The 19,356-nt window shown below is 30.1% G+C and overlaps 2 protein-coding genes across 15 annotated transcripts; one reads left to right on the top strand and one right to left on the bottom strand.

Moving 5' to 3' along the window:
• Positions 1-876: 876 nt before the first annotated feature.
• LOC141447141 (transmembrane protein 234 homolog) lies at positions 877-9,422 on the bottom strand. Of its 9 annotated transcripts, none has more exons than XM_074114416.1 (8): positions 9,404-9,422; positions 7,343-7,451; positions 7,120-7,271; positions 5,744-5,810; positions 2,569-2,661; positions 2,163-2,292; positions 1,465-2,092; positions 877-1,067 (listed from the first exon to the last, which is right to left on the bottom strand). In XM_074114416.1, exons 2-6 carry the CDS (start codon positions 7,344-7,346, stop codon positions 2,237-2,239), a joined length of 372 nt encoding a protein of 123 aa, XP_073970517.1. In that variant the 5' UTR covers positions 7,347-7,451; positions 9,404-9,422; the 3' UTR covers positions 877-1,067; positions 1,465-2,092; positions 2,163-2,236. The 9 variants fall into 9 exon arrangements, with proteins under 9 accessions (XP_073970517.1, XP_073970510.1, XP_073970533.1 ...); XM_074114409.1 differs by lacking the exon at positions 9,404-9,422 and adding an exon at positions 8,458-8,598; XM_074114432.1 differs by lacking the exon at positions 9,404-9,422 and having other exon boundaries at positions 2,569-2,610; positions 7,343-7,928.
• BckdhA (Branched chain keto acid dehydrogenase E1 subunit alpha) lies at positions 7,919-19,334 on the top strand. Of its 6 annotated transcripts, none has more exons than XM_074114084.1 (11): positions 7,919-8,061; positions 9,127-9,256; positions 11,940-12,086; positions 12,238-12,433; positions 13,173-13,334; positions 13,452-13,596; positions 14,882-14,988; positions 15,641-15,737; positions 16,010-16,181; positions 17,089-17,183; positions 19,160-19,334. In XM_074114084.1, the coding sequence occupies exons 2-11, from the start codon at positions 9,173-9,175 to the stop codon at positions 19,233-19,235; spliced, it is 1,281 nt and encodes a 426-aa protein (XP_073970185.1). In that variant the 5' UTR covers positions 7,919-8,061; positions 9,127-9,172; the 3' UTR covers positions 19,236-19,334. The 6 variants fall into 6 exon arrangements, with proteins under 6 accessions (XP_073970185.1, XP_073970177.1, XP_073970201.1 ...); XM_074114076.1 differs by having other exon boundaries at positions 7,920-8,061; positions 8,995-9,256; XM_074114100.1 differs by having other exon boundaries at positions 7,976-8,061; positions 9,187-9,256.
• The last annotated feature ends 22 nt before the right edge of the window (positions 19,335-19,356 follow it).

Raw genomic sequence — 19,356 nt, 5'->3', positions numbered from 1 at the left:
GACTTACTAATATTTTTAATTCTCCGCTAGTTAGTTATTTTTTGCCATTTTTATGCTTAGTTACACTTCTTAATGAGAAGATATGTAAGCATCCAACCATAATCAACTATAAAATCAAATCGTCTCAAAAAGTGGCGACGGATCTGAAGAAAGTGAAATCCCGCCAGCTAGACAAAAATATTTATAATCTAATTAATTTTTTTTTTATTTATTAATTATGTACGTCTAGTTTCATTAAGTAAGCTTCTACTTGTGTGCATATACTAAGTAATGAAACTCAAATATATCAGTTAACGAATCGTCTGTATTTTTTCGTTTGTAGTATATCATATTTATTTTTAGATGAATTAAATGATTCGCATGGTTTCCTACAAGAAAAACTTTGATTTATATTGATGATTCTCCTGTTTCTCTATGAATGCGATCATTGTAAAGTAAATCGGGAAGAAGTGCACTCAGTAAAAATTATTTCAGATTAAAAGTTAGATGCTTCTCAGGAATCACTTCATTTCTTCTGCGACCATTGATAATGATTATTGTAGCTCTTTACACTTTCTATTACACACATTATCCCTTCTACAAGAGTTCCCAGGGTAAATGTGAATGTTTGTACTCAGGATGAATTATTGACAAGACCAAAGCATATAATTAAGTTAAAGAATATAACTAACTTCGGCCCTGTGAGTAAATCTGAAGCGAGAATTGTCTATATTATGAGGCTGGATATCGTTAAAAGCGTCTGATTCCTGATATTATGAGATATGATGAAAATGCACCTATCATCATGAAGAACTAACTATTCCTTTTTGTCACGAGTGGGCACAAATAGTAGAGTAAAATAATTGAAGATATCAAGGGGTAAAGTAATAAGAATAATAAAATTAATATTACTTTATTCGTTATTACAGCTTAATTAACATCAAAAAAGTACCTCAAAAAAATAAAAAATAATAATATGTGGAAGAATGTTCGGGAATTTCTGGAGAGTCTTTTGTTAAACAAAATTTTTTGTTGGCGCTCCACGTTTCGGGTACTGTTGAAGCCCTTCATCAGGAGCTTCTTGGGATCTGAAAAGCTCTGATCGTTACAACGTGCAAAAAAGATACACAGCTCTTAAATTTCAAATAAGCTCTCTTAATAAATGACCCTAATAGAACCCGAATCATAGACTACAAATAAAAACGTTTTTGTAAAAGAAAGACTTACGCTTGGCCATTTTGCCAAAATTATTTCTCTATTAATTTTTGGCGTTACTAAATTTGAGCCGCATACAAAAATAAATTCAAAAAGTTAAGCTCAGAGAAATAGTGAAATCACTAAATCAAATTGGACAATTAAACTAAACGAAAGAAAGTACTATTACTGAATAATATAAATTTTTCAAATGAGAATATATACTAAGAAAATCAATAATAACACAAAAAAAAAACTGTTAACGAGTAATACTTGAAATATTAAAAATACCATTTTTCAAATAAAACTGGACACACTTTTCTTTTCTTTTTGGCGCATCGACTGCTGAGGTCATTAGCGCCTCCAAATTTGATGTTCAAAGAAATTGAACAAATGCTAGGAGCAATACCGCTTAAAAAAAAGAAAAAGTTAATACTCAATTGGTTTAAATTCAAGAGGGTAACAAAAGTTTGCGTTTATTTTTATTTTCTATTTTACTTGGATAAAGCGTTGAAATTATATACAGTGGTCACTTAATCTGTTGCTTGACAAATGGCAATCACGTTTCAGCATGCAACCGTATAAAGTAGAGTTTAAACCTTTTGAATTTATTTAAAAAACAAAAACAAACTGAAATAATTAATATTTAGCTATTCGTACGATACTGAATCCAATATATTATTAATTTTCAAAAAGGTTTTTATCACCAACTCGAGAATTTTAGCAGTTGAGGGGTCCACATTGTTGGTTTAAAAATTTCAATGAGGTGATATGAACCTTGAAGATAGGACATGGTCCATTGCAATGACTGTTTTAAGAAGCTGATCCTCGATTTTTTAAAAGAAGGTGATTGATAATTTCTTTCTATACAAATCAAAAGTACAACATTCCAAAACGCAAAGAGACTTCTGTTAAACCCCTATAATTAAATAACAGAATTTAATTTAAAAACACAAAATGCAAGTGGAAATATAGTTGAAATATCTCACCTGAAGTATCATTTCAAGATTCAGCATTACGGGTAGTAAGTATTACACCAAGTTTCACATGGTGAATATTATAGTTATAAATCATAACAACAGTTTCCAGCCAAAATTAATGTCATTCCAAGTACTGTGGCTATAAAAATTTTTAAAACAGATTAGAAACTAAATTATGATTTAAGTTAATTAAAAATCGGAATTGGGGGTCAAGTTTGAGGAGGAATGGGTTAACCTACCGTATAACACCTTAGCAGATAAAAAAGGAATTGACATCGAATTAACCAAAGAAAGTTTTGATTGAAGTTCATTTAATTTTGAAAAATTTTACAATTTTAACGTTGAAAAGTATGTTAAAAATCTTCTTCTTTAAACAAAAATCTAGTAACATTAATCAACGTAAACGATTACTTACCAGCATTAGGTTTTTGTTCACCTAACATCCAACCAGTAACGGCTGTGAAAAGGAACGCAAGAGAATTACTAAAAGGTACGGCAACAGTTAAATCTGTAATCGAAAAAAAAGCTTAATTTATTTATTTTATTAAAAAATAAAATTAGATTAAATTTAAACTTTGGATCAGACATCCAGCCTAGTGATTCAAGGGTTTGTTGTGGCTTCCACAACTTTATGCATTCTTGCTGTCAGATATTATTTAAGTGTCGACAGAGAGACTTCTTTCAACTTTAAGGCACTAACAGAAAATACTCAAGTATAATGCGGGTTTTTACTTTTATTTATTTATTTTTTTCCATCCCCCGAGAACCTCAGAGATTCAGAAGCTGAATTTGTTTAATCCATTAATAATGACTTGTTATTATTTGTAAAACTTTTAGATATTAAAGAGATTATGTTGAATCCATTACTTCGCAAACATATTCTCAGAATCAATTTCATTAAGTAAGTCATTTATTGTATTCTAAATGAAATTAATAATTTTAAAATTAAAAAGTATTGCATTTATTTCTCAAACCAAAACTGCCCCGAAAATAAATTATTGGCGCGCCTCACTAAATAATCAACAAGAAATCTATACTATAGCATCAACAAGAAAATGCTATAACTATTATTTACCCTAATAAATTTTTTTTTAAATTCACTTTTCTATAAAATAAATTGATAAATTCTCATCGTACTATGAATTATGGAAACGCAATAAACTCCCTTAATAATATACAAGTGATAGGATCTATATTTATATTTACTTAAGTGGCTTTAGAGGAAAATCTAAAGCACAGACTCCTAAAGTCTAGCTCCCATTGTGGAGCTCTGTAAAACTTTAGGAACATCACGTGGTCTGCACCCCATTCCTGCGAGAGAATATTCTCAAGGAATAGACGCATTTTTCTACTTTTGATTCCACATTTCTGATACGATATATTTGTTCTTTCCCAGGGAGTACTTGGTCCAAAGTTACACCAAAGAATTAGGCGGACTTTATGCAAAGAAATTTAAAGTTCTATTTTCCTCGGCAGACTCAATCGTCTCATTCTAGGAATGGAAAAAATTGTTTTGAATTTTGAAATCAGTAGATCATTCACTCTCTTCTTACACATTCAATCTCTTCTCAATACACAATGGTTCCAGCAGCATGCGTTTCTCCTCATTATCACAATTTATTTTGTAGAAAGGAAGGAACTAGTTTTTGCGTAGTCATTTGTCTAGTCGACCCTAACTACGGGTATATTTAAGTGTTAGGAGGATTCGTTAGTCTAATTTTTTTTCCCAAAATACAGATTTTGGAGTATGCATTTTTTTTTTGTGCTGCCTTTGAGCATTTTTATGGCAGCAGCAGTTTTCTACGTTCTTTTAAAATATTTTCATAAGTTGGGCCCTGATTACATTCTGTCAAAGCAATTTCCCTGTTTACTACACCTTCTTTACATTTCTCATTCCACAACATTATTTCGAGAACTTATTCATGTGTTTAGTTTCAAAATTGATTCTCATGTGCTATGTTTAGTAACATTAAAAAGTAATATTCAATTTCATCGTTATCCTCAGAAATACTATTCTGGAATACGTGCCAGAATAGATGTTTCCAAATTCCATATCCCACAGTTCGGTCAGTAAATCTCTCAAATTGGAACTAATCTCTATTGGCCACCTAAACACTTTTTTATCGCTGGACCCACAGCAACAATTAAGAGATTTTTATCACACATAATTGATGACTTACAGAATAGCCCAGTATATGGAAACTTGAGAACATTTGGTCGTGGTAAATATTACTTGGAGTCTAAATATATTTGAGTCTAGAATTATTATCCAACTACGACTTGCAAATCTAAATAAAGCAAGTATTTACATTAACGGTACTAAATATACTTTTGATTCTACTATTATTTGTACTCTGTGTAAGCTTTTCAAGCACAACTCACTCTTTCACTTTATGTTTGAGTGCCCACCTTTTCCGCTAAATAGAATTCAGTAAGTCGAAAACCAAAATATTGACATGTCCTGTCATACTAATTTATTAGAAAAATCATTGGTAATTGAGTCCTTAGCCCAGGCTAACTTGATATTTAACTATTTCTGTGGAGCCACTGCAGTTTGAATTTTCCTATTAAATGAATAATCTCCCTCAGTTAATATAAATTTTGACCGGTTTGTAGTTAATTATTTTTGTTTTTTATTTTATATCTTATTATTTTAACATAGTACTCCTGGTATCAAATCAATATCTAGTACGTTTTCTCAGACTTGTATTTTTGTTTTTATTTTGTTTCTCTACGTAGAAAGTAATTATTTTATTTATTTATTATTCTGAGGATGGGATGGCTGTGTTAATCTAGTTGTAATATATCATTAAATAAAAAATTTCAACCTGAATTTAAGATATTGTATTACTTTGACGTATTGCACTGATATAGATTTTTCTTGACTTTTAAATTAACAGTGATTTAATATTTTTATTTATTACATTAAAATTATTTGGTAAATTTATTGATGTTATTATATACATTGAACAGAAAATGATTTAGTAAACAGTTAAGTTAATTTTTCTATACAGTGCCTAACTCTTGATATGAGTTGTATTATTCCAAAACAATAAAATTTTGATTTGATTTGTTTCGGGCTTTTATCCATCATCAGAAGTAAATTAATCAGTTTAGTAGAGGACTCATCTGGGGGTCCTATCAACAGCAGAAAAGTATGTTATAACTAACGCTTTTTCACGTTTTTATTATTTAAGTTGTCTTGACAGAGTTTACACACAACAAACGCATTACTGAAATGATCCATAACCATAACAGCACTACCAAATGGCGGCCAAATCATTTCACAAAAGAACATTTTCTACTTTATTCGTTAGGGTGCAAAAAAAATAAAAAAATTTGTTACTGTTTATCAAACAACTTTCGTAAAAGTAGCTTAAATCTAATATTTAATTTTTGGAGAAACAGGAACAATTAAACATTGTAAATTTTAAGTCAATTTGTTCTTGACCTAGTACATTATTTAAAAGCATATTTTTAGGAATGTATAAACTTCCATCAGATTCTTTATCATATTGATGTATCATAAAAACTCTTAAAATCATTTTTAATAGTAAAAGTTCAAATTTCTAATAAAACAAAAAACAAACCTGTTTTTTGCAAAGTAAAGTAATAAATAACAGATCCACAATTTGCAATCAAAAATGGAATTAAATACTGGAACAAAAATATAACATTAATAAAGCAGATTAATGAAAAATATACATAGTGATTAGATCGTGGGGTGTTAACTAGGTTACTGTTCGAGACCCGCAAGTCACCATATACATTTATAATTGCTGGAGAAGTAATAAGAATTAAGTACATACATGATTCAGCCACTATAAAAGAAAGACATTACTTTCATCTTGAAAGCAGTCTAAAACATCAATTATTTACAAAGGGGCCTTAAAAGGAATATTGGGATCAATAAGGAACATTCCACTCTCTCCCTCGTCGACTGGATCGATGAGATAAGAGGGGATGAGTGGGATATATACTCCGACATACCTGGGCTCCACCCTACCTTGCTGAGCAGTATGGGAACCGCGTGCCGACCCAGCTCGAGTGGCTAAAAGTAGAGTGAAGCTTAAAAATATTAGGGGCGCTAATGACCTCAGCAGTCGATGCGCCAAAAAAAAAAAGTAAGGAACATTAAACAAATTGAAATAATAAACGTGAGAAATGTTTGAAAAACAAACATTTGCTTACATACTACTTTCTATTTGTTCTAGAAATATTTATCTAGTTTTGAGATCTCTTAGGTAAAAAAAGTAATTTTTGTCAGTAATTTTTCTGTTAATGCTTAGATTCTTTCACAGGTCTCAACTATCATTAGCGTACGAAAAATTCTGCAACCACTGTTACATAATTGCCTATGAATTTGTTTATTTTCGTTTGTGAATTTCGAGAATCGTAGATAGAGAAAGTCGTGTGGAAGCTTACACTAGACTTTATACCAATAAATTTTTACCATTTTTTGCGAACGAATTTTCTACCACAACGCTTTCTTCTTGAAGCACAGTATTAATTTATATTATTTTAATTATGTAGAGTGAAATAGATAAAATATTAATTTAGAACAGCAATGTTCGGGCAATGGCCCGAAATAGTCAAAATTAAAGAAAATTAGCATCTAACTTAAGATGGATAAAATCAAACATACGTATGTATCTGATTCTTACTGCTGATATTTCGTATTGGGCTTTTACTTTACTATTTCAAAGAAAATGCAAGTAGTATAAATTTAAACAGAAGATTGGCGACTTATGTACATCAATGTAATCAGTATAATGTTAGGTTATTCTGCTCTTTCAGAATCCTTTTTTCGCTAATACACATCTTTACTAAAGTAAAAATATTAATAGAACACTAATCTAATTCTGATCATGCATGAATTAGTCCAATTTTATAATTTAATATAAAATCGGATAAAAATTTACTACAGATTTGCATCTTCTAGTAAAATCCGTGAAATAGTGCTTACCTTCCAATTAAAAATAAGAAAATACAAATCCGCAAATAATTGATTAATATGACTATTTTTTTTTACTTCGTCCATACCCTTCAGACTTCTCTTGAGAAAAGGGTTTGTAATTCCCCAAAATGCTCCAACAAGTAAAAAATTCAATTTATAATCTAAAAAATGATCATTTTAGCAGCAATTTACTAAAGAATACTTTGATTTTGAACAAAATTGTTTAACTCACCCATATTTTACGAACAACTTCAAAAATAATTTCGATGTGCCTTCAGTAATACTGTGACAATAACGTTCTACAATAATTCATTAGAAATAAAACTTAACCCCACATATCTCTGAAATTGAGATGAGATGTGATTTATTATTTTATAAAAATTTAACACTGCAAAACGATTTACAGTTTCATGAGGTTCTTCCTGCTTTAGTAATCTCACATACTAATACAACACAAAGAAACTTTATTCAACGAACTGTTAGAAACTTTGAATTCCTAGGAATCATAAACAAGTCAGTTCAAGGAAGGTAAAGTAAAGGTAAAGGTTCATTGCTTCAATATTAATCAATGCAACAATGAGAATTACTATTTTTAAAATTTAACGCCAGTTCGATTAGTGTTAAGGTTCAACATTACATTTAAATCAGGACATTTGCTGTATTTAAGGGGCTAAGCTTAAGTAAAAAATCCTAAGATTTCCAATAATTTCGTCATTCGTATTTTAAAAAGTTCGCCGACACATTCATTCAAGTCCTCATCGCATTCAAGGTGTGCCAATTTACTTGCAAGCCCTCGTCAAGCCGAAGGTGAAATTAGTTATATTTGTAAGAGAGGTAAAAGTGGTATTCATTTTTATTAGACTTAAGGAGAGTCCTTAAAAAATATAAAAAAAAAAATTTTGGGCCCCCATCGAAAATAAATGATCCAGATCAAGTACAAATTTAAGCAAGGTCAGATTAATTCTTCTACATTCCATTATTTTCTGAAATGTTGCAGATGTAGTCTTGAGGCTTTTTTTTATATGTATTTTACTTTCAAAATATTTTGCGGTTGAAACAAACGAGCTTCTCTATGAGGAACAACCTAATAATGCAATGGCGATTGTAGAAAAATAATTGCTCCTACCCATGTTCCGTATAAAAAAAAAAGATTATAAACATGTTTTCATGAACACCTTTGTTGCAACGGTAATTCATAAAATGAGTTGTAATGTGTCATAAAACTCGAACATACATTTTATCAAGCTCTTACATGCCTCTTATTTAAAAACCTACCTCAATTTTAAAATGCAAAATAAAATTTTACCCAAATTGAACTTAGAATGCACTAATTATGATTGTACTTACAAAGGTCAAAATATTTTTTTTCCTAATTTTTGGCTTCAGTGAGGAACGAAGAACACGTAAACTAATCTAATGGAGTTTAACCAATTTAAAAGTATCCAAACCCATCTTATCTACACCATCATACAGTAGTGTAGAAGTAACGTTTGTTTTTCAAAAATAACATATTTCTCGGTACATAAATTTGAAAGTCCCTTTGGAATCAGACAATAAAGCAGTTAGATGTTTTGCCATTGTCTATGTGTTATTGTTGTAAACATTGTAAGTGTCAACAATGTTTTGGAGATTTTATCATTGAGAAACAATTTAAGCAAGTATTAAAAGTTTAAGCTATTTTATATATATTAAGAATATATGTATGTATTTAAGAATTACAACGATGATTATGACTTTATTCTCTTGACTATGTATAATTCCGTCTGAAATAGATTAAAATTATAAATGTTTAACATCTTTTTTTGACTAAGAAATTGATTAAGGACGACTTTAAATTTAATTTACACCTGTATTTTAATGAGTAAGTACTTATTGTTCCAGCAGAAGTGTGCATTTAAACCAGGTAGTTCAACCAAATAATGCAACGCCATAGGCTCACGGGCAAAAATTACATAATACATATTAGGAAGGGATAATGGTTAACCTAAGATAATTTATTATTTTACTTCCCCACAGTATATCGACAATGATAGTTGTTAAATGGTAATTACGACATAACAACATGGTCACTTTCAGGCTTGTTAAGGAGATTACAAACCGAAAATTGTACTGCCAATTACTTCTAAATCATGTTCATCATAAAAAGGTAATTTTATTAGCTAATATTTTGCCCTAAAAATAACAGGTCCTTAATTTAGGTGGTTCTAGATTTAAATACATGACGGACAAAGGGAGTGCGACTAACCAATTATAATTTTCGTAAGTTAATTAACGTACCCGTTATAGCTCTTACCTCGTACTTGTTGCCCAATTGACAATTACCAACAAACATTACATGAGTAGGATCCTATGTAAACGTGGTAGAAAACAGCTCAAATAATTCCTCATTATCACAACTTTAATCAAGATTCGGTTAGCTAGCTGATTAGGATTAAAGTTGTATCTGATGTTTAACACAGTTGTGTCTCTATTGAGAAAAGTATATGTGAGAAAAATATTTCTTGGAAAGGTTTTCTTAAATAACATTAGTCTAAGAGAAGAATTGATGGTTCTAGAATATGGTACATCTAGAAACAACCATTCCATATTTTTCTGTACAGTCGAAGATATTCCTGAAGGTCAATATATTCTATACAACATGAAAATAAAAATTTTACGTAGTCCTTAAAAAAAACATGAAAATGAGTTCATATTACTAATGAAAAGGTGACATGACTTCTCTTAGATCAATTTTCTTTAGTTGACAGTTGACTGACTATATTATTATAAGTTAATAAAACTATGTCATTATTTAATAATACAACTTGAGGAACTTGCCAGATGATGGCATCTGGAATTGCAGAGCACTTTTTTTACTGCTTATTGAATTGAAAATTGACCCCCTCCCAAAAAATGCCTAGCCAAAAATCCAAAACTGGTCCTCTTTATATTATTTTCTTCCGTATTGTACTGTCTTTTGGAGTAGAATTAGTTATCTGAATGCTTTTTTTTGGTATTCACCCGTTGAGAATATCCAGTACCTTTGGTTTATGTGATAGGATTCTTTCGTATAACTATGATCTATCAATATCCAGAAATTTTTGTCATTCAATGGTCCGAGGTCAACTGTAGACTACTCATTAGCATTGCATTATTCATTAGAATTCCTTTGAATTTCGTAGATGATGATTGAATTTAGTAGAGTACTTCATTTTTTCTGAACCCCTTTTATGCCTTGTACAGTCATTGTGCTCTGATTACACAAATTACTTGATCCGCAATCTGTTTTCTTACTAGTTGTTCCACATATTGCACAAGCAATCTAATTATACTTCAAACAAGAATGGGCTGAATCCAAATTAGTTACTCAGACGCAACAAAACAAATTTTCACTGATAAAAGTTTTTTAAAATGTTTGTTACAATATCAACGCAATATTTTGAATTTACAAACTCTCTAGTTCCACCTCAGTTTCAATTTTATTTAATACCGAGTTTTGTATCTACAGTAACCATGCGCTGGTCAGGGAGCGTCACCAGAACATAAATCTGTAATAACAATAATTTTTCTTGTCACCCTACGAATTAAGAAACAGTAGAATTAGGCGCTAATGACCGTAGACGTTAATACCATAAGTCGTCACCGAAAAAAAAAATATAGTAGAATTTCCTGTAATCTGGGCACATCCATGGTGTTAATAACCAAAAAGTAACAAATACATTTGTTTTGAGCCTATGTAAAAGGCGACCAATCTTAGTCGTACACTTTTTTGTAGTAGAAAAAAATCATTACATCTCTAAAACCCTATTTGTACCAGTTTTATTTGAGACATCTGAACTCAGAGCATCCGAAAACTAGTTATTAATCAAACTAAAATTTAAGAGTAATTTAAGGGGGAAATGAACTATTTAACATTCCTGGGACACTAATGCTTAAATAAAATAATTGTAACTAATTTTTGAAAAATAGCAAAACTAAACTTTATTTAGAGTTATGGGTGGTATTTGTGGTAGACTGGTTTTCTTCAGTTCTGGAATCTACATATTTTATTCATCTTAATGTGTTACAGGTGGTGACTTCTACTTGTACCAAATTGCATTTTATTAATTGACTTTGTAGAGGGAAGCCTTTCCTCTCATCTCCTCCAAAAGTGCTCTTATATAAATTTATCTGGAAAAATGTTACAAATTATAGTTTTGATTTTGTATAAGTTTAAAGAAAATGGTGTAATGTTTTCGATAAAAATTAACGAGTACTTTCCAAAGCGGCACTTAAGGGTACGCTGTTTTTTCGAAAACTATTTTGTCAGAACCTCCTTAGGTACCTAAACCAGATATCAAAAATTGTAACATTGCAATTTATTATTTTTGAGTACTGAGTTGACCTAAGATATTAACATACCGAAACCCAGACATATGGAACCATTTTGTACACACTGAATGTCAAAACGTGTATTTTCATCGAAAGCTCAATCGACGAATTTAATATTTTCTTTTAAAAACGGTAAGAGAAAGTTAATATTTAAGCTATTACAAAACTAATCATGAAGTAAAGCATACAAACTTCTCTCCAACAAATAGGAGTATATCGTATTTCAGTACCTAGATAAAAGAGTGCTTTCAAATGTCAATGCTGCCCAATAGAAGATGAATTCAAAGACAGATAAAGCTAAAGAAATGAAAATTACATTTACGAAATTATTTATTTGCAGATTACGTAAATCCAAAAGAATATGACTTTATGAAAATAATTTCTATTTTTTTTTATAATGTTCGCATGTCCAAGTATATTAACTTGTTTTAAAATTTAGAGAATTCTAGCCACTGAAAAATTTCTAAATAATCTTATAGAGATTTGCCGTGAATGTGAGAACGTTTACCGAACAGACATGGACCCAGAACTTAGAATTCTTACAGCCAGAAAAGAATCCAACAATCCCAACGTATCGTGTGATGGATGTACATGGAAATATCTTAGATCCAAAGCAAGAACCAAAAGTAAATATTTAAATTTTTAATTTTCAGTATTTTATTTGGATAGTCACTACTAGTGATGATTTACATAAAGAAATAAATAGCAAATATTCCTTTGTTTTTTAAATTTTATAAATAATAAATAATAAATTTAATGAGCAATTCTTGATTATAGCTAGAAGATTCCTTCCTGGTAGATCTCTATAAAGCAATGGTAAAATTAAGTGTAACAGAAAAGATACTTTATGAGTCTCAACGTCAAGGTCGTATCTCTTTCTATATGACAAGTTTTGGAGAAGAAGCAACCCAGTTTGGTTCCGCAGCTGCCTTATCAAACAAAGATCTGGTTTATGCCCAATATCGAGAGACAGGTACGGAAAAAGTCTTAAAGTCATTGTATGAATACTCTTCTTTAATGTAAAATTTAGATTATTAGTTTCTTGCCAAGTGATTTGTAACAACAATTAACAATCCATTAAGTATCAACGATGCCAATTAAGCTGTATAAAATTAGTACTGATTTAGTAAAAATGCATATAAAATCGAATAGCAGGTGATACGAAGATTTTGCAGTTTTACAGTTTGCCATAATTATTTCCATCTGCTCTTTATTGTTAAAAGAAGCACATTAAAAATAAATTTGCCTTCATTATCAATTATTTTTAAAAGTTAATTTAAAATGCTTAAATATTTAAAAACGATAATATATTAGATTGAGAAAATTGATTTTGACTTAAAATCCTTGAACTTTTCAAATTTGTGATTTAGACTTTATTTATTTGGTTGTAAATAAAAAAAAAAAATTTTGTGACATTTAATAAGTTTAAAATTTAAATTTACTAGACTTATAAGATCATTAACAATACAATAATGAGAATATTCTTTAACAAATTTGGATTTAAGTGAATTAGGTTGAACTTATTCTATTTTCTCAAAATCAATACGAAAGATTGTCTCAAATTAAAATTATAAATATAATATTCAGGAAAATTAATTTCTTATTGCAATTACAATTTTAAAATAAAACGGGCGACAATTATTATTTTTAAATTTGCTTTTTTATTTATCTTTTTTACATTTATTTAAATTCAGTCTTTTTTTCTGTTTCAGGTGTATTATTGTGGAGAGGTTTTACTATAGAGAATATTATCGATCAGTGTTACGGAAATGATAATGATGTTGCTAAGGGCAAACAAATGCCCTTGCATTATGGCTCTAAAGCTTTGCACTTTGTAACTATTTCATCTCCATTAGCCACACAAATGCCCCAAGGTAGCTTTTATGAAGTCATTGACAAAATTTCTAATAAAGTATCGAATTTAAATCCACTTATAATGTTTTTGCTGAAAAACTAAATTTTTGTAATTTATATCTTGATCTTTAAAAAAGCGGTAGGATCAGCATATGCCCTAAAACGAGCTAAAGAAAGCCAGTGTGTTGCAGTCTACTTTGGAGAAGGAGCTGCAAGTGAAGGTGACGCGCATGCTGCTTTTAATTTTGCTGCCGTACTCCAAGCTCCTATCATTTTTTTTTGGTAACAACTTCTTGTTTAGCTAACCTGAGATAATTGGAAATAGTGAAACCTATGTTATAAACATTTCATCTCACAAACAGTGAATTCGTGTTCAAAATTTTGGATCGTAGCAATACAAAATAATTCTAAAAAATCTATGATATTAAATGCCAAGTTTTAAAGTTTGGAATAATGTTTTTTTTTTAATATCAAAAACCAGGTTTAGAAAAGAATAAAAAATACACTTCTTTCTTTTATTGTATGACTGATAACCATTTCAAATTTTCAGTGCTCTCGAAATTTTGAACTTAATAATGTCGAATCGAAACGTGAATGTAAAAAAAGTATATAATTTAAAAGAAATGAGTTAATAGTAGCACGAATAGGCATTATAAATTTTACTGCGAGAACTATTAAGCCTTGTTGTATCCACTTTTGCAAGTGGGATTAGTGCATCCCCGCTTTACCATTCCAAAATGTTGGTGGAATTCAATATTTGACAAGAGAAAAAACCGACTCGGAGCGGTCTTGCTCATTACCCAACACACTCGACCGGATTTATACTTAAGTTGAGTAAATTTGTTTCCCATCTTCTCTTCCAGATAGTTCTAGCTAGCTCCCTGAAAAGTACTTATATATTTTTCTGTTCAGGTACACAACTGAAGCCCTCTTTAAACTACTTGAACTAAACTGCTAAATGTCTGCCTTTCTTTTTTCTAGACCTAATGTAAAAATCCATTCGTTCAAGCTATCTATCATACTATGAGCCTCATCTATTTGCTACAACCACTACTAACATTCAGTCTCACACATAAAAATCCTTATTTACCTGTATAGTTCATTACATAATTCTGTTTAATTGATACTTTCTTTGTTCATTTTTACACATGATTTAACTACTGGTGGCTAAAATAAGTGAAAACATATTTTTAGAACCATTTAATACTTAGTATCGCTTTTTGAAATTCAGATTAAACATTGATTATTTCATTCTATACTACATGTACATTTATTTTTACATATTTTATTTATGGAAAGCCTGAAAGATATCATTATTTTCCACACATTGTGCACATTTTTTTTTTTTTTTGAACGGTGATATTATACGTGTTTCTGAACTTCACATAACATAACAAAAATTTACTCGGTTCGAATTTACAATAATACAGTTTCATAAAAATAAAGCAGTTGACAATAACTAAAAATAATGAGCTAAAACATAAATTATGGAATAAAAACCTTCTTTATCACTAAAAAAAATTAGCAAAACTTTTTTCCTACTAACAAGTTTATTACAATTTTTAAGTAGAAACAATGGTTATGCTATTTCAACACCTGCATACGAGCAATATAGTGGTGACGGAATTGCCAGTAAAGGAGTAGGCTATGGAATCGCCACTATTAGAGTTGATGGTATGTATTAAAAATTAAAGCCAATAGACATTATTTTGCATTTTTCATATATTCATGATTTTGAGTTGATTAAAAATAAAAAAATCCTCACAGCAACATATGTCTTGAGAATAAGTTTTACAAAATTGTCATTTGCATTAGTGATCTAGAAATTCCATTTTTCTTTTTTTATTCATTTTTTCAATGTGCCAACTATTTCCTTTTTATAAGAAAAGAAGATTAATTAATTTTATATTTCTATAATTAGGAACCGTTGGAGTGGTTAATACTGTAGAAACATTCTTTAATAAATCTCTATTTTCAGATAAATTGATAAATTATAACAAATGTCAAACTCAATGGTGCTTTTTAAAAGCTTATTGCTTCTATTTAATCTTCCTTCCTTCTAATTAAATATTCATCCACATTCATAACGCTGAAATTGATTTGTGATATTACTACTATTACATGTTGTCAATTTATAACCACTAACCTCATTAATGATGGAACTTTCGCTTTTAGAATTTAATTTGCGGTCAATTCACAGCTTTTTTTTTTGTGGTTGCTTAACAAATAGAATCACAAGCCTAAGAAGTTGTTTCTAAGATAAATTATAGATTTATCAAACAATCTTAAAAGCAGGAGCCGTTAGTAATTATTCTGTTTTTCTCAGGAAACGATATTTTGGCAGTGTACAATGCTACTAAAGCAGCCCGGGAATATTCTTTGAGCGACTCTCGACCTACATTAATAGAAGCTATGACTTACAGGTAATTAATATTGCTTCCTATCTAAAATGGAATTTCTACTATTTACAATAGGACTTAAGCTCTGTATTTGTATAGTATAGTAAAATGGAGTTAGAACCCGTTTTGAATCATTCATATTCATATTTGTATTTGCTCTAATGTTCATTTATTGGATGGTTATGATTTATAGGTTGCTTATAGGTTTTTCTTATGAGATGTAGCGTTAAAAAATGAGTCATCTTTAAAATCATCTTTGAAGCCTTTGGGCACTTTCAATAAAGTATTTCTTTCAGAGTGGGCCATCACAGCACTTCGGATGATAGTTCAGCTTATCGAACGGAAGAAGAAGTAAAACACTGGCAGGAGCAAAATAACCCAATTTATAGGTTTCGAAAGTACCTAGATGGCAAACAGCTTTGGGATAACGCATTGCAAAAAGATTACGAAAAGCAGATTCGCTCAGAAGTAAGTTTACTATTAATCCAGAAATAGAAATTTCAAACATTGAATAAAGATTCCAGTTTTATTTGTGTAATGGGCTTCACTCGCCCCCAGGCATATATTCCCTTTCTTTTTTTATATACATTTTTGAAACTCGTAAGGTTAGTTGGAAAAACAATTTTACTTGACTAACATTTTCTTCCATTCGCCATCTGCTGTAAAATCACTTAACGGTAACATTTCACTGCTGAGTCCTGATCTCTTAACAGTTCTATCCTGTTGGACTATCATCCAACTTCTAATGTTTAGCAGTCATGGCATCACTATTTTAGTCTGCAATTACACCATCTGACCACAATCAGTTTTCAAAACTATTTAAAATCTGACGATCGTGGCGCCATGGTATCCGAGGTTAGAGGCGAGCCCGCAAAGCTAAAATGTATTACTGTAGTGGGTTTGGCCTTGGATTTTATTTAATGGATTAAAAAAAACAATTTAGGGAAATATTTAAGCTTCTGTCCTCATGTGATCGATAGTTGGAGTAAAGCCAACCTAAAATAATAAATATTACTTTACAATTGTTTGTTTATCTTAGGATTGGTATATTTGGAAAAGCGAACATTCTTTGATACATTTAAGAGAGTAACTACTTTAACGGCTGGTTATTTAGCATCCATTTATTGCTAATTACAAATTTAAGATAATGTTTGAATTTCAATTTGAAAAAGTTTTCGATTAAGTTGTACAAATATTTAGTAGATATTACCGGTTTTTATGTCAAGCACAAAAAAGGTTTAGTTGGAAATTTTAAACTAAAAAAAAGTTTTGTACTAGATGTTTCAATTATTATGTAAGACCATAATTGTAATTATTTTGCAATTGTAATTATGTCGTACTCCAAAGCTGTACGAATCACTTTTCTAAACTGCAGGTGATGGGGGCTCTTAAGAAAGGTGAGAAGACCAAGAAACCCGCATGGATTGAAATGTTCAAGGATGTCTATTCCAAAGCGCCTTCAAGTTTAGAGTAAGTTTTTTTATTTTTGAACATTTTATAAAACAGGAAAATCAAAATTAGTAAAGAATTTGATATCAATTTTTTAAGAAATACCTTTACTAAGGATAACTTTATTTTCCCCTGTAACCTTAAGAGGTGTCTCTGTCTTCTTCAGGGATCTGCGGCATCCTAATCCAAGTACAAAAACAACATTTGATTAGTATTCCAAGTATCTAGAGAGGTAGTTTGCTTGAGCTTAACAGCCCAAAACATAACACAAAATCACTCGTGCTTTTGTGATATATAGTTGATTATTTTACAGACGAATACATTTTGTGAATAAAGCTTGATAGAAGTTCTTTTAGTTCGTGATGATTTTGAATTTGTAGCCCTTTCTCTACTGATCCATTTCTTGAGCTTTCAACAAAATCCACTATATTTACATATTACTTGTAGTCCAGTACTCGTATCTTTCATATTCTAATATTTTATGCTTACGAAATAAAGCAACTCTTTTAAGTGATTGCCGACTGAATCAAGAGTATTACTTCAGTCGCATCTCGCATCCCTCGTTCCGCCATCTTCTGGATACATTTTCGTACTGCCTCCTCGCTCTGCAAAACAAGTTTAAAACTCATCCCTTAATTAGTTTGGTGATTCCTCGGTTTTCTTTCTTCTGAAACTCCTTACCAATTAGTTCCAGTTTCGCGTTTTTTTTCTTTAGATTCCTTTTTTAGCCACTTGAGTCTCTCTTCTGCTTGCAATAAAATACCTTACTTAAGATACTGTGTTTAATTATTGTATATTCGTTTGTTGAGGATAGTTTTTTCTTTTTTAAAAATGAAATGTAATATAATCCTTAATATTTCCTCAACTGTTTCTTAATTATTACTTCCTTCTTCTTATAAGTGTTAACTTCGACCCATGTGAATTCTATTTTAACATCTTTTCCATTCGCAAGTTCTTTCTATTGATTAATTTATAAAGAATTCTGTCTATTTTTCCAATTCACTCATAATGTTTCAGTCATGAACGTGACTGTCCTGGGTCCCATGCAAACATCAGCAGGTTGTCGCAGAAGAATAATTACGCTTTCAATATTCGTAGTCATATCTATTGCAGTTGCTATGTCCAATATCTACCGGAATTTCGATTTCTTAGAATCACTTATGGCAATAAATATCCAAATTTTTGTTATTTTTAATAATTTGGAGACGTGCAATATTTCTGTTTAAAGTCTCAACCTTTCGACATCTGATCTCACAATTGATTTTGTATATTGTATTTATATGTATTTTGGTAATATTTAACCTGAATGGCTCTTACCTTAGATATATCGATCTCAATTTCCACTGAGTAAGATTGGGACAAGTTTTCAACAATAAAACTCTCCCTCGTTCCTAGTTATCAACTTTTTCATTCTAGCAAAAGGACATGCATAACAAATTTAGGTTTCAAACCTTTTTGCAAAACACTATTCTCACTTTCTATTCAAAACAAAAGTCTTTGCAAATATTGGATTGTTCCTTTACTTTATTGTCCTTTGTCAATATGTCCTAATGCGAGATTCAAAAAGAAAGCATTAGTTTCGACTACGATCATTAAATAGAATCTTTTTTAAAAAGTTACTTTTGAAAGCTATTTTTCTAGCAAATTTTTAACTTATAAATTCTTTTTTAAACTAAATTTGTAATGTGATTTGGTCCGCAATGCTGGATATCTTTGTTTTTATCCGACATTGGGCGCATATTTTAGTATCTCTGTCTGGTTTCTGACTTTCATCCATTATCAGAGGTACGTTAATCAAGTAGACAATAAATTGTAGAGTCGTTGCCGAAAAATTAGAGTAGTTTTATTGACCAAATTATCGCAAACATATAATCAGCAATGTAGGTAGTATTTCTTCTTTGTGTGATAGATATAATAAAAAATTGTTAAAAACCATTACTTAATCTTCCAGAAGATGCAACAATAATAATTATATGAATATTTATTTTTTTTTATAGAAAACAGAAGAAATATTTAACTCAGCACATTCAAAAATTTGCCGAACATTACCCGCTTAATTCTTTTAAAGAGTGACAATATTTTTTTACTTGAATTGTAAAGTACATAAGATTTTGATTATTTATTTTTGTTTATACCTTTACAGAAATTAAAGAAATTATTTTAATAAATTAATCGAATTGGAATATAATGCTTA

Source organism: Rhodnius prolixus, unplaced genomic scaffold (genome assembly GCF_049639745.1).
Source record: "Rhodnius prolixus isolate KJV_2025 unplaced genomic scaffold, Rpr scaffold_1, whole genome shotgun sequence".
NCBI lineage: Eukaryota > Metazoa > Arthropoda > Insecta > Hemiptera > Reduviidae > Rhodnius > Rhodnius prolixus.
This window is presented reverse-complemented; position numbering and strand designations above follow the sequence as displayed.

Excerpts from the sequence above, each read along its gene's own strand:
- LOC141447141 (XM_074114416.1), bottom strand. Across the intron at positions 2,662-5,743 it reads CTTTACTTTGCAAAAAACAG|ATTTAACTGTTGCCGTACCT; the intron begins GTTTGTTTTTTG and ends TTTCGATTACAG. Across the intron at positions 2,293-2,568 it reads TGAACAAAAACCTAATGCTG|CCACAGTACTTGGAATGACA; the intron begins GTAAGTAATCGT and ends AAATTTTTATAG.
- BckdhA (XM_074114058.1), top strand. The coding sequence starts at position 8,677 with ATGTTTTGCCATTGTCTATGTGTTATTGTTGTAAACATTGTAAGTGTC. Across the intron at positions 12,087-12,237 it reads ATCCAAAGCAAGAACCAAAA|CTAGAAGATTCCTTCCTGGT; the intron begins GTAAATATTTAA and ends TCTTGATTATAG. Across the intron at positions 13,597-14,881 it reads GCTCCTATCATTTTTTTTTG|TAGAAACAATGGTTATGCTA; the intron begins GTAACAACTTCT and ends ACAATTTTTAAG.